At 39.6% G+C, this 13,628-nt stretch overlaps 1 protein-coding gene across 5 annotated transcripts in view; it reads left to right on the top strand.

Moving 5' to 3' along the window:
- The first annotated feature begins 2,412 nt into the window (after nucleotides 1–2,412).
- The window catches only part of shroom2b (shroom family member 2b), a 44,192-nt gene continuing 32,976 nt past the window's right edge, over nucleotides 2,413–13,628 (top strand). For 3 of the 5 annotated variants that reach the window (XM_017724795.2, XM_017724794.2, XM_017724793.2), the window contains exon 1: nucleotides 2,413–3,259. In XM_017724795.2, the coding sequence (XP_017580284.1) occupies nucleotides 3,044–3,259 (216 nt within the window). In that variant the 5' untranslated portion in view covers nucleotides 2,413–3,043. The remainder of the gene's footprint in view (nucleotides 3,260–13,628) is intronic. The other 2 variants (XM_037545497.1, XM_037545498.1) reach the window with 2 other exon arrangements.

Below are 13,628 nucleotides of genomic sequence, written 5' to 3'. Positions count from 1 at the left end.
GCTCAGGCTTGAGCGCAAAAATCAAATATCCGAAACATGTTAAAATTGCTGAAACAGAAGTCACTTGTTGGCAGCTTTAAGTGATCACTTTGTCAGAATGACCTCTGCCTTGTTCATAGTGGTGGTGATAGGAACCAGACAACGGGAGAGTTTAGTGATTCTAAAAACTGCATCAGATTAACTCTTTCTAGTTTTCAGTCAAGGTTTTGGCCTAAAACTAAATGCATTAATGTTGGAGAGATACATGCAGGGCCTTGTAAGGCAAAATAATCCCCAAAGAAAATACATTTTCTCACTATTTTACTAATATTACCTTTACATATAAAAGCTGGTGTAGGCTCATGGGTCATTTTGAATATTAAAAAATGGCTATATTTATCCTGGACATATCATGATACCTGGTTCATATCACCACCACTGTAAATAAATCAGTGTCTGTAAGCTTCTCTACAATGAACCATTTCACTTCAAGCCAGTCTAAATGACTTTGTGCATAAATAATTTCAGATGCAATCTTTAAAAAATTGGTGGAATTTTTTATCATCTATAAATGCAAATATGCCAAAATTAACATTCTTTATGAGTATCAGTCATCATAAATGTAAAGGGTTTAGATTTATTCCTCTGACATGTCTTTCCTCAGTTGTGCCTGCAAAGGGCTATGAGATGATGTAATACAAAGGCATGGAGTTAGAATGTGTCACATATAATCCATAACAGGAACAAGATGCTTCATTTGAACATAAATGTATATTATTTTAAAACCCCTTTTCCAAAAGAGTTGCAGAGGTAAATGAAAACAAAATGCAATGATGTGCAAATCATTTAAACCCTACATTTAATCGAAAATGCTTCAAAGACAGCATATCAACGGTTGAAACAGAAATTTCATTGTTTTTTTTTTTGTTTTATGTTTTATTGTATTTTTGAAAAATATATGCCCATTTTGAATTTGATGGGAAAAAAGTTGGGACAGGGGCAGCAAACGGGGGGTAAAGTTGTGTAATGCTTAAATAACACCTGGTGGTTCATTGGCAACAGGTCAGTAACATGATGGGGATCTCAGAAAGTCTTTCAGAAGTAAAGATGAGGAGGTGTATGCTGGCCGTGATCTTTGGGCCCTCAGACGGCACTGCACTAAAAACAGACATGATTCTGTAGTGGAAATCAATGCATGGGCTCAGAAAAAACTTGTCTATGAAAGTGAAAAACAATGTCTATGAAAACAGTGTGGTGTTGCATCCACAAATGCTAATTAAAACTCAAATGCAAAGAAGAGCCCATATAGAAACAGGATCCAGGAATGCTGCCACTTTCTCTGGGCCCGAACTCATTTAAAATGGACTGAGGGGAAGTGGAAAAGTGTCCTGTTGTCCGACAAATCAACATTTTAAATTTTTTTGGGGAAATCGGACGTTGTGTCCTCCAGGTTGAAGACCACTCAGCTTGTTATCAGTGCACAGTTCTAAAGCCAGTGTTCATGATTGTATGATGTGCACATCTGTGAAGGCACCACTAATGCTGAATGATATATACTGGTTTTGGCAAAATATGCTGCCATGTAGACGCCATTCTTTTGCACAAAAGGCCTTGCTTTTTTCAGCAAGATGATGTCAAACCACATTCTGCATGTATTACGACAGCATGGCTCTGTATTAAAATAGGGTGCTAAACTGGCCTGCCTGCAGTCCAGACCTATTACCACTGAAAACATTTGGGACATTATAAAATTAAAAACAGGACAAAAGCAAAAATGGGAAAACTTTTCACTTTCAAAACTACAGCAGTGTCTCCTCAGTTCCCAAACGCTTACAGAGAAGCTAAAAGAAGAAGTGATGAAACACAGTGGTAAACATGGAACATGTCGTTGGCATCAAATTCAAATTGGGCATGTAGTTTAAAAAAAAATCTCAGTTTCAACATTTTATTTATTGTAGTATTTTAAATGTAATATAAGGTTGAGATGTTTTGCACATCATTGAATTTTGTTTATATTTACATTTTGCAGAGCATCCCAACTGTTTTGGAAATGATATATAAGTATATCATTTCTAAAATATATCATATGTAATTGGACTGAACACTTGAACATCCATGCCATTGTTTACTGAACAACAATAAGCTTATAACTTAATTCACTGTGCAACCGTTGAACATTCATTTGCCTCTTTTGCCAGCAGATCAATGAAAATAAAGGGATAAAAAAGGAAAAATGAACAGGAGGGACATACCAAATGAACTCATAAGCAGATATGATGAGTCTAGAGACAGAAACTGCTTTCATTTCTGAATAACACAATAATGAACTCAGTAACGCAGTAACGCGTTTGACCAGCAGGTGGTGGTGCTGAGCGCGCAACAGGTCACTGAGCTTAAAGCGCCTCTGCTGGTGGAGCAGTTCAGCTCCGCTGTGGATGGACGGAGAACTTCACGACAAGTGTCCGCTACGAAAACGTCACATTCGCTGTATTTACAGCCTTAAAGTCTGTTTGTAGACTAATATTGGGCAGATTTTGACTTAATTAGGCTCTCGTGTGCTTTACGGTCCGCTTCGGCTCGGTTCGTTTATGGACTTCCACAGAACTGTCAGAGCAAGCAAGCTGGGATTACGGTAAGGATTTCAGGTTTGTCTGGATATTTTTCCCACTGGATTCCCATATCGCCATATTAATGCCCGAGAAAGGATTTTTTTTCTGGACCGTGTCGAATTCATTACGACGTTGAAACCCAAAACCTGTGTGAAGATGATGATGCAGGTGTTCATGTAGTGGTTTGGCTTGAATGAGATGAAAAAAAAACGCTGAATGTGTTGTGTTGTATTTCTAAAAGCTGCCTTACTGACCTGAACAGCAGCCCACAAGACTCACAATAGCAGCAACCTGTTGTATAAAGACCCTCAGTGGCACCTTATTGGCATAGCCGAGACCACCTTTAGTGGGACAACACTTTAAACCATCTGCCCATGGGACCTTTTTGGAGGGAGCACTTCTCAGCTTCTGCTTTACGGGACCACCTTTAGTCTAAGAACTTTCTCTGATCCACAATGGAGGTTGTAGATCCAGCTCCACACTTTGAGGTTCTGTCAAGAGAGCACAGGACATTTGGGGATCTGGAGGAACCGTGGAGGAGCCCTGAGGAGAAGGATGGGACTGATGGAGAACAGTGGGAGCTGGTGGACGTGGTTCTGACTGGAGGAGCACCCTGGGGTTTTACCCTGAGAGGAGGGCTGGAGTACCAGGAGCCTCTGATAATTACAAAGGTATAGCTGCCACAATTACGCCTGGATGTATTTCTCCCAGTTTGTTAAGAGCTCTTTATATAAAGCTGTATCACTGCCCACAGCTGTGAACATCTTGTATGGAGACAAAGTGTTTTTACTTTGCTCTGTCTGGACCCTGATAACAAGAGGTCAGTAGGCAACTGTAGTCCGCTGATGGCAAACCTGGCGGTCCACTGGTGTTTAAGCAGTGTAATAAACAAAATTCCAATTCTCCTCACTCTTTTTCCACTCCCAGTCCAAACTGCTTATTTTTCCATCCTTGCTTTCTTTAATTACACTTCGTAAATTAGTTTAGTGCATAATTTTAATCCAACAGAGTGTCGGCAACAACTTTTTCTATAAAATCATTTTATATCAGGCCTAGTCATCAGTATTTTTTCTCTCAGTTGTTTGTAGCATTTGTCTTAGTTTATTTTATAAAATAAAAGTCTCTGTTAAAATATGTTCGAGGAGATTAAAAACTAGTTAGAGCTTATATGCAGGACAGTAATCTTGGTGGTCCGAGGGTGGACCAGCAGTGGCAAACAGTCAGTGGGATGCTGACCATATCAAGCCACAATGATATATGCTCACTATCTGGGAAGCTCTATGTCTGCATGTCCTACCAACAAGTATATCGTACAGTGTTCCACCAATAAGTGACCGTTGCGCACAAAAATGTAGTCCACAGTCCATCTACATGAGATGAATTCTGCATTTTTATAGTTTTTATGTTAACATTATCTTGTGTATTGAATAGCGATTTATCTATACCGGTATAACAGTGTTGATTTTTTAATCTTTGCATCATTAAGGTACCAAAAAGTGTTTTGTAATTTTAAGTAGAATTGCACTCATCATGAATTTTCTTCATGATTAGGCTTTCTTTAAAGCCAAACTGAGAAATGGATGATTTTTTTATTAGTCTGTATCTTTTTAACCCCAGCCTGAAACATAGTGCATTTCCAGTAGGGGGTTGTTGGCACAGTATTGACTCTCATATCCCAGCCATACAGTACATTAGAATAACCCAACCAGCAGCAAATGAAAACTGATCACTTTCTAGTGATGTCAGAAAATATTTCTTGGAATTTGTATATTTATGACTGAATAAATGTTGTGCATTTGTGCCAACCAGCCCGAACACAGGGTCAATTGGCATGTGATGGAAATGGAGATGACTGGCACAACTTTACAAAGCTGTGGTTTCAAAGAATGAAGGAACATTTTCAGGAACATTACAGCGATAAATAAAAAATCTGGATCAATCAAGCATAAGAAAGGCTTCATTTATTTTGCTACTGGCTTATATGGAAGAACAATAAGAATATAATGTAAATGAATAATATGTAAAATAAAGCTTGGCCACTTTACCAATTAAAAATTTGAATCAAAACATTATAATTCAGGGTGGCACAGTGGCGTGGTGGGTAGCGCTGTTGCCTCACAGCAAGGAGGGCCTGGGTTCAATTCCCCGGCCGGGTGACCGGGGTCCTCTCTGCGTGGAGTTTGCATGTTCTCCCCGTGTCTGTGTGGGTTTCCTCCGGGTTCTCTGGTTTCCTCCCACAGTCCGAAGACATGCAGTCAGGCCAATTGGACATGCTAAATTGCTAAAAAAGGTGTGAGTGACTGTCTGTGTCTGTCTGCCCTGCGATGGACTGGCGACCTGTCCAGGGTGTATCCTGCCTTCTGCCCGAGGGCTGCTGGGATAGGCTCCAGCACCCCCCCTTCATCATAAACTTTTAAATAGTAGTCTTGTTAAAATAAAACTGATATCAATGGTCACACATGTACCTGCACTTCCAGACCTTTATGTAATTGTAAAAAAAACAACAACAAAAAAAAAACAGTTCATATGCTGTTTAGTACATTTGCAGCATATGATATAAAATTAATGTACATTTTTGACAACAGCCCTGCGCTTGGGCAGGCTAGGACATGTGCCAACCAACCCCTCCCACTTCAGGACACAACTCTCTTTTTACTTCATGTTAACTAGCTACCATTACTTATCCTTGTCTTTAGAATCATATAATAAAATATAACTGATTGACATTTCTATTAATTAAAATATATCTGTTTTCAATACATCTCTTTCTAGTATTGCTTGTATTTGTCCAGGGAGTTTTTTTGTTTTAACACAGAAATTTGAAAAATGTTATCCCCACAAAAATGTTATCCCCACCTTAACAGACTGCAATGTTCAAAGTAGTAACATAACGTAATGAGATGTAATGCTAACATAGCAACTTCATGAGAGATCAACAGGCTGCCTCAGCAGTGGCAGCAGAGGGTTGGGGTTGAGGGTGAGGGGGGCATCATTGGCCCATTGACGTTTGTATCATGATGTGAGTCTCGGTTTCATAATCGTTACGCCCCCCAACGTTGGTCAAGTGGGCAATCCTTTACTGATCCAGGATTTAACATTGTGCCAACCAATCCTGACCCCTTACTGTTTATTAGCTAAAGCCGCAACATAACTGATCGTGTGTCTGACGGATTCTGAGCATGCATCACTAATTTTCAGAGGGAAAAACTAAACAGAATAGCCTGACCTAAACAAACTGTCAAGCATTCCTTTAGTATAGAGTAGCAGCACTCAGGAGGCATGGGTTCATTAACTTTATATTAAATCACAGACAGCATATAGATCACCCAGTATGTATTTACCTTCTTCCATGCCGTATGGAACAGGTTTTCCTCTTTGCTCTGAAGTGGCTGGGCTCAGCAGTGCACTTCATTCTTTCACACCTCATATAGTGTTTGGTTTGAAAACATGACCCCATTTTTCTTCTCTCTTTGGCACGTAGTGTTCTCATTCGAAATCTTTTTTCCACAGGTACTTTAGCAGCTGCTCTCTTGTGAGATCCAGAGGTTTTGACATCTAGATGTTAGACTGAAGATTCAAAGCACCCCCCCACCACCACCACCCCCCCAACCTATGTGTGTTATGAAACAAAATTTTCATAGAAGATTTTAGCTGTTCTGCACGCTCTGGTGGCTCCGCAGTTTGAGTATCAGCTGAGACTTTATTATGAGGACAGTTAGGGGTGGATGATATGATTAACTGTTAAGTTATGCTACCCTATGCTTTTCAGAGGACTTGGTGGGTATTATCAGTACTTCTGTTTTTCTCAAGCAGTTTATTTTTGCAAGTGTTCAATTCAGTAACTCATATTTTCAAGAGTGATTTGATGTGAAATGATCCTTTCACAGTGGTGGTGATGGGAACCAAACGTACAGTTATTAAGACAGTTACTACACAAAATGATTATGAATTCATGGCCTTGTGCCTAAGACAGTGTTTTGAGGGAAGGTTTTGGCTGAGAATGTATTTTTGGAAAACCAGTCCTGGTGGAGAGGCACATGCTGCTGACTCTTTTTAATTGTTTCAGCTGTTTTTCCCCGTTTATGTATTTTAGTACTTTATACTGACACTGTTTGCTATTTGGTGTTGACCAGAGGTGGATGGGTTCCCCTTTTGAGTCTTGGTTCCTCTCAATGTTTCTTCCTCTTGCTTATAGTGAGTTTGTCTTTGCCACTGTGAACATTAGGTGAAACTCAGGGGGGCTTAGACCCAGATTTGTGAGGGTCCATGGGGGGCCTGACCACTGAAGAACAGGGTAAAAGGGGGCTAACAAAGTATGTAGAGAAACAGATGGACTACAGTCTGTAACCACAGAACTACAAAGTGCACCTATATAGTAAGTGGAGCTGATAAAATGGACAGTGAGTGTAGAAACAAGGAGGTGGTCATAATGTTTTGCCTGATCACACCAATGCTGCATGTGAAAGTCAAAGTTTATTTATTTAGCTCTTTTTACAACAAGGGTTTTCACAAAGCAGCTTTACAGAAAAATCTGGGTCTAAGCCCCCCTGAGTTTCACCTAATGTGCAAAGAAAAACTCACTATAAGCAAGAGGAAGAAACATTGAAAGGAACCAAGACTCAAAAGGGGAACCCATCCACCTCTGGTCAACACCAAATAGCAAACAGTGTTAGTATAAAGAACCACTAAAGAACAGGGCAAAAGTGGGCTAACAAAGTATACAGAAACAGATGGACTACAGTCTGTAACTGTAGAACTATAAAGTGCACCTCTATAGTAAATGGAGCTGACAAAATGGACAATGAGTGTAGAAACAAGGAGGTGGTCATAATGTTACGCCTGATCAGTGTATAAATAGAAAGGCCTGGGTTCGATTCCCCGGCCAGGCGCCTAGGGTCCTCTCTGTGTGGAGTTTGCAAGTTGTCCCTGTGTCTGTGTGAGTCTCTCCCGGGAGCTCTGGTTTCCTCCCACAGTCCAAAGACATGCTGTGAGGCAAACTGGAGATGCTAAACTGTTCTCTGTAGAGAAAGTGTTTACTTATTTCCACTCAGAACATCAGTGTAACATTTCATTTGATCAGGGGCACCCAAAGATTTGCAGACAACTATATATTTCCTTTTTATACATTGCAACCTTGGTTCCTGTCACCACCACTGAAGAAATCTGGGTTAGTAGGTTGTTTACAAAACACCATTTCGCATTGAACTTTTTCATAAAATACAGAACTAAAAATCACAAGATGTTGTATATTATGAAAATGTCATCAACATCATTGTGATATGTTATTTTTGCCATGTTGCCCACCCCTCAGTACAGTACAGTGCTTCCAGCAAAATGTCTGGCAGAGCAAGGCTTTATTAAAGGCTCAGTGAAAGCCTCTGTTATGCAACAGAACACGTTTCCCTTGTGACGAGCTGTATGCTGTGTCAGGGACATCAGATATTGGAGTGGTTGAACTACATCATTTAATCAAAATGGAATTCTGTAGACACCTGCTGATCCAAAAGTTCTTCTGAAATAAGGGGTATTAAAAGGAGGTGTGTCGCCCTTTTGCTGCAGTAACAGCTCTGCTCTTCTGGAGAGACTTTACACTAGATGTTTTATTATTGCTCTGAGGATTTCATTGCTTTCAGCCACAAGAGCATTAGTGATGTTGGATGATTGGTTCTTGATTACAAATGCCATTCCAGCCCAACCCAAAACAGCTAGAGCGGTATACTCTACCGCTCTAGCTGATGCTTGGCATTGGGCATGGTGATTTTAGGCTCATGTGCAGTGCCCCATTCTATTGACAGTGTTTTTCTATGTACTTATACAAGTTTTATGTGTGCAACTGAACACCTGTGTCAGCAATAGGTGCACCTTAAAGAAGCTGAACTCACTGTTTAGAAGGGCTACTTTTAGGTATACAGTGTAGGTCACAGGATGGGTTGGTTATAAGTAAATCTCCTTGTGTAGGTTTAATATTCATACAATATTCCTACAAGAATATCATAAGGAAAATATTTGTGATATTTCCCACATTCAAGATGCTTCTCATTGCCAAACTGCCATTTCTTCTTGCAGTGACATCTATACTTACTGTAAAGTCTCCTACATGAGGGAATTTGAAGGTTGGTACAGGAGGCTCCAGTGGTGTCAGGAGCTGCTGAGGAATGTGTGCAATTTCTGCCATTCTCTGAATGTTTTGTCTCAGCGGAGTAAGAGGCCCGTGCGGAGGTCTGAGGAGCCGTAGCCAGATAAGTTTAGTTCAGGATTACAATATGAAGCTTTCTCAAGGTAATACTAACAATGTTCACGCTGTTCGTCTTTCAGGACACAGCAGTTCATCTACAGGTCATGGACATTTGATTGCAAGCTTTTTTGAACTCTAGCAGCTTAGCAAGCATTGAGAAGACTATTGATGTACTTAGGATTTGCATAAATATACAGTATGATCGCTTGCCTTATAAACCTGTATGCATGTCTTATTTAATATGTAATAGTAATAACAAGATCAATATAACATTAAGGTTCTGATTTTATCTACTAAAGGGAGTGCTATTTACCATCTACAGACATTTTGCGGCAGTGGGTGTGGCCAGTGCAGCAGGTTATTTGTTGCAAATGAATACAGGTGTAACTCTACAATCAGCTTATGCCTATGAATGAATATAAAGCCCTGTTTAGCTCTTGTCTTTTTTGCATAGAAGCCTTTTTCTACAAGGTAGGAGAAACAAAGCATTGCTTGTTCTTAGTTTTTGTTTTCCTGTTTGTGACAGCAGTATGTCCATATTATAACTTACTATATCAATAGTGACTCTTTCTGCCCTGGACACACACACACGCACATAAAGTGTAAAGCCCCCCCAGCATTGGCCTGTGGAACTGTGTACTTGTGAATGCCTTGATTCATTCATCACTGAAACATCTAAGATTTGTTCGATGCTGTAAAAGCATGAATAATAACATTTGTAATTGGTTAAATTGATATTTTCTGAGATATCAGTGCTACAAAAGCCATCATTACAATAACAACTAACATTTTTGTGCAGCCTTTGTGTCTTCTTGAATAACTACTCTTAATCCATAGAACTAATCATGATTAAAAAGAATTCACATCATAAGCATTATTGTATAGCTCTAGTCAAAGTTCTAGTTGTAATTATATGATTTATTCTTCTTCTCCATCATTGTTTGGAGTGCCACTGTGTCCACGGTGGAGAAAGCTCTTGCAAAATAGACAAGCTGGCTGTAATTAAAATTCCTTACATATTTTTGTCTTTTCCTGGAAGTGTGTGCTTTATTTCCTCGAAGCCTGAAATCCTGAACAGTTTGAACACATAATTTTTATATCTCTGAGTTTTGTGTGTATTTTATTGGATGAAATGTAAATGTGTGGAGCTTAATGTACTTCTTGAACATCATTGTAGCTTCGGTGGACTTAGGTCTGAATGACTCTTTCATTGTTACAATGTGTGTCTCTGGATAAACACCGATGCCGCATAGATCACAGAGTCCTCAAGGCTAATTATAATTGATAGTGACAAGTTCAGTGACAGTTCATATTCAGTGACAGCACACACTTGTTGGCACCACAACTAAAACCATGGAGTTGACTCACGGTCATCCCTTGACCACTTTCTGTCCAGAACCACAGCCTCGGCTATTTTCAGAATGTGGCCTTTCAGCTCTCAACAGGCACTCAAACCCTCACTTTGACTCCAAGTCTAAACACTGCAAGATGGTTGTTTACTCCAGGCCAATCCTTTTTTACTGATGGGAGGTTAGTTTCCTTTTCACAGGTCATAAGTAGGGTTGCGCAATGTATTGAACTGTAGTTTTCAACACTTTAAGTTCTTGGACTATACCCTAAATGCCCATCACTATGTCATTCTTTCTTTTAAGTAAATAAAGCATTTTTTTACTTTTTGAGCAGAAGAGTGCAATTATTTGCCCTTATTTACCACATTATTGTCTAGCATACCAAGTGCAATCAGTATTTTTGGTGAATCTTTGGAGCACCCAAGATATTTTATTTGGTAACATTCAATTCTTTATTTTCAAAGCTCCACTATGTAGGTTTTGGAAATTTGGAAACCTCTCTGGTGAAAAAGTGTAACTACATGCAATGGCCCATATTCACAAAGCTTCTCAGAGTAGGAGAGCTGATATAGGACCTGTTCCTGTCAATAAAGTCATAGTAAATAAAAGAGTAATCTGATCCTTCTTTGTGCAGAAGAAAATTTTGTGACATTGGTTGTGATTCAGATCTCTTCCCTGAGTGGAGAAGTCTGATGAGAATGAGTGCATTGTAAGATTATTCAAAGAGAACTCAGTCAAAACTTGGTGAACAACATGTCTCCAGAGTATATAAGTGAATTATCTACTGTTGTCATCAGTATGGAGCTGATTTTGCATAGTAAACAAAGTTACCATTATAATCTACGTTTACGTAGTACATGATAAATGTGCATATACATGGGTGTGTCCCTCAGGCAGTTAATTAAGTTTAACTGACTGTTTGTGACTGCCCAGTCTACAGTTCAAACGATTATCAAATTTTTGTTGGTATTATGGAAGTCTGATATTGTAACAACCCTAATAAGATGGAGCACCTCTGGCTGAGCAGCAGCTTGGAGAAACCTCACCATAAAAAGGCCTTGATGGCCCAGTGGCTGCAGCTCTTTCCACACAGGAGGTCATGTATTGGGGTACATGGCCTCTGCTCAGTCTAGAGTTTCAGCCTCTTGAAATTTTAATTGTCACACTCAGGTTGCCTTTCTTTTGACTAAGAGAGGAAGGAATATGTCAAGCTGCTGTTGGTAGCTGATAGGTTGTCATTCCTGATACCGTGTCAGTACGCTTGGCTTTGTTTCCACAGCTCGCTATGCTCGCTGAATACCGAGAGCATTGTTTATCTCACTTGTGCTACGTCTAAAATGTACAAGTACATTCCTTCTTTATCTTTCCCATCAGTTCTTTGGTGGTGGCAGTGCTGGACTTGCCTGGAGTCCCCTGTGGCCGCTTATGTGCTTACATGAGTGTGAATAATTTGGAGCACCATTTTATTTATTATGATAAGTGAATGGTGAATTTGTCTATCAGCCATTAGCCTGCTTACTTAAGCAGTGATACAGCAGTTCTGGCCTTGACACTCTCTCCACTGCCATCTGCTAAACTGAAGTTGTGGTTTATTTTCATTCTCAGATGGTTCCATATGGAATAAGGGCTGCAGGCTTGTTATCATTGCTGTGGTTAGAATGAAATAAAGCTGTCTTTGGAAATGTTTTGACTGTGATGACTACTCACAGTTGTATCAGCGCAGACCAGACCTTCCCGCCGGACATCTGTCAGCAAAAGCTGCTTGTTCTCACACATGGATGCCGCAGAGTAAGAAGAATTCAAACTGAGGAATTGAAGAAAACAAGGATGGCAGCAGTGGAGATTGTGCAACCACATGAGCTTATCTTCTGAACTTGATAATGTGTCCATAGCTATCTAACCATAGCAGTGTATCCACCGGCCAGACTCAGTGTGTCTCTTTTGCTCTGTTCACAACACCTACATAGATTTACAAGTAAGGGTGGGCAATATTAATATCAGAATTGCACAAAGTATCAAATATCCAGTCCTGTCATTTGGCATCATTGTTGCCTTAAAGCAAGAAGGGCCTGGGTTTGATTCCCTGGCTGGGCAGCCAGGATCTTTTCTGTGTGGAGTCTGCATGTTCTCCCCATGTCTGCGTAAGTTTTACTCTGGGTGCTCCTGTTTCCTCCCTCAGTCCAAAGATATGCAGTCTTTGTCCATAGGTGTGAATGTATACAGTATCTCACAAAGGTAAGTACACCCTCACGTTTCTGTGCTAGATAATAATGGTGGTCACACAAAATTTTGACACTTTGAGCACAATTGGGAAATGTTCACTGTGAGGTGTGCTCACTTGTGTTGCCAGCTATATAGACATTAATGGCTGTGTGCAGAGTTATTTTCAGAGGATAGTAAATCTGTACTGCTATACAAGCTGTACACTGACTACTTTTAAGTTATATCCAAGTTTCATTTCCATAGTGTTCCATGAAAAGATAAAATATTTGCAGAAATGTGATGGGTGCACTTACGTTTGTGAGATACTGTATGTATGTGTGTCTGCCCTGTGATGGATTAGTGGCTTAGCGATTGGAATGTTTCCTGCCTTGTGATACTGCATCTGGTAGATTGTGGGATATCATCAGTACTTCTGAAAAATTGTATGCAACAAAAAAGGCAGATCTGGACAAGAAGGTGAAAGTTCTTAAATGAACCTTAACTTACCTCGACAAAGGCTTTGCTATGAAAACTCACATTGTTGCTAAGGTTTTGTAAACCATTGCTGTGGTATTCCAGGTGAATGCTATGGTGTTGTTTAAATGATATAGAACTGAATCCCGATTGGTTGCCCATAGAGGCGCTAACGTTAGTGGTCCTAACTCAAAAACCAGCTTTGGTTCAGCTTTGTCAAGCCAACTTAACTAGAGCCCAACTGATGTGAAACTTTTGCTGATAATAATTTCTGCGGGTTAAAAGCTCAAAATATCAGCTGAGATCATTTTATATTTTTGATTGGATTTATTTTATTTAGTGTTTTATTAAGAGAAAGTCAGTTTTAAATAATGTAAATAAAGCACTACATGTGGATAGTCTTTGGTTTCTGTTAATGACCTTTTTTTCTTGTTATCTTTATAAATAAATGTTTATTGTGTTACTTCTTATTTTCGTGCCTGAGGTTCGGCTTGGATAAATTCGACATATTCTTTTTATTCCAACCATGATGGCCTTCAGGTTTACTAGTTCAGCCTATATTGCTTTCATTCAGCCCCATGGACAGATGTTTTTTTGGGGGGGCAGGAGTTTAATCCAAAAAAGGGCAACATAAACATTACTTTAATTGTAATTATTTTATAGCATATTATAGGTGCTCAAGAGGAAAGTGTAGTGTTAAGAGTTATAACTCTGCTTAAGCCCTACAAAACCTAACATAACCCATGTTACAATAACACAACCTTGGTTAAGTGTGTTGTT

The sequence above is a fragment of the Pygocentrus nattereri genome, chromosome 15 (assembly GCF_015220715.1).
Source record: "Pygocentrus nattereri isolate fPygNat1 chromosome 15, fPygNat1.pri, whole genome shotgun sequence".
NCBI classification, from domain to species: domain Eukaryota; kingdom Metazoa; phylum Chordata; class Actinopteri; order Characiformes; family Serrasalmidae; genus Pygocentrus; species Pygocentrus nattereri.
Note: the sequence above shows the minus strand (reverse complement) of the source record. Positions and strands in the feature narration are given on the sequence as shown.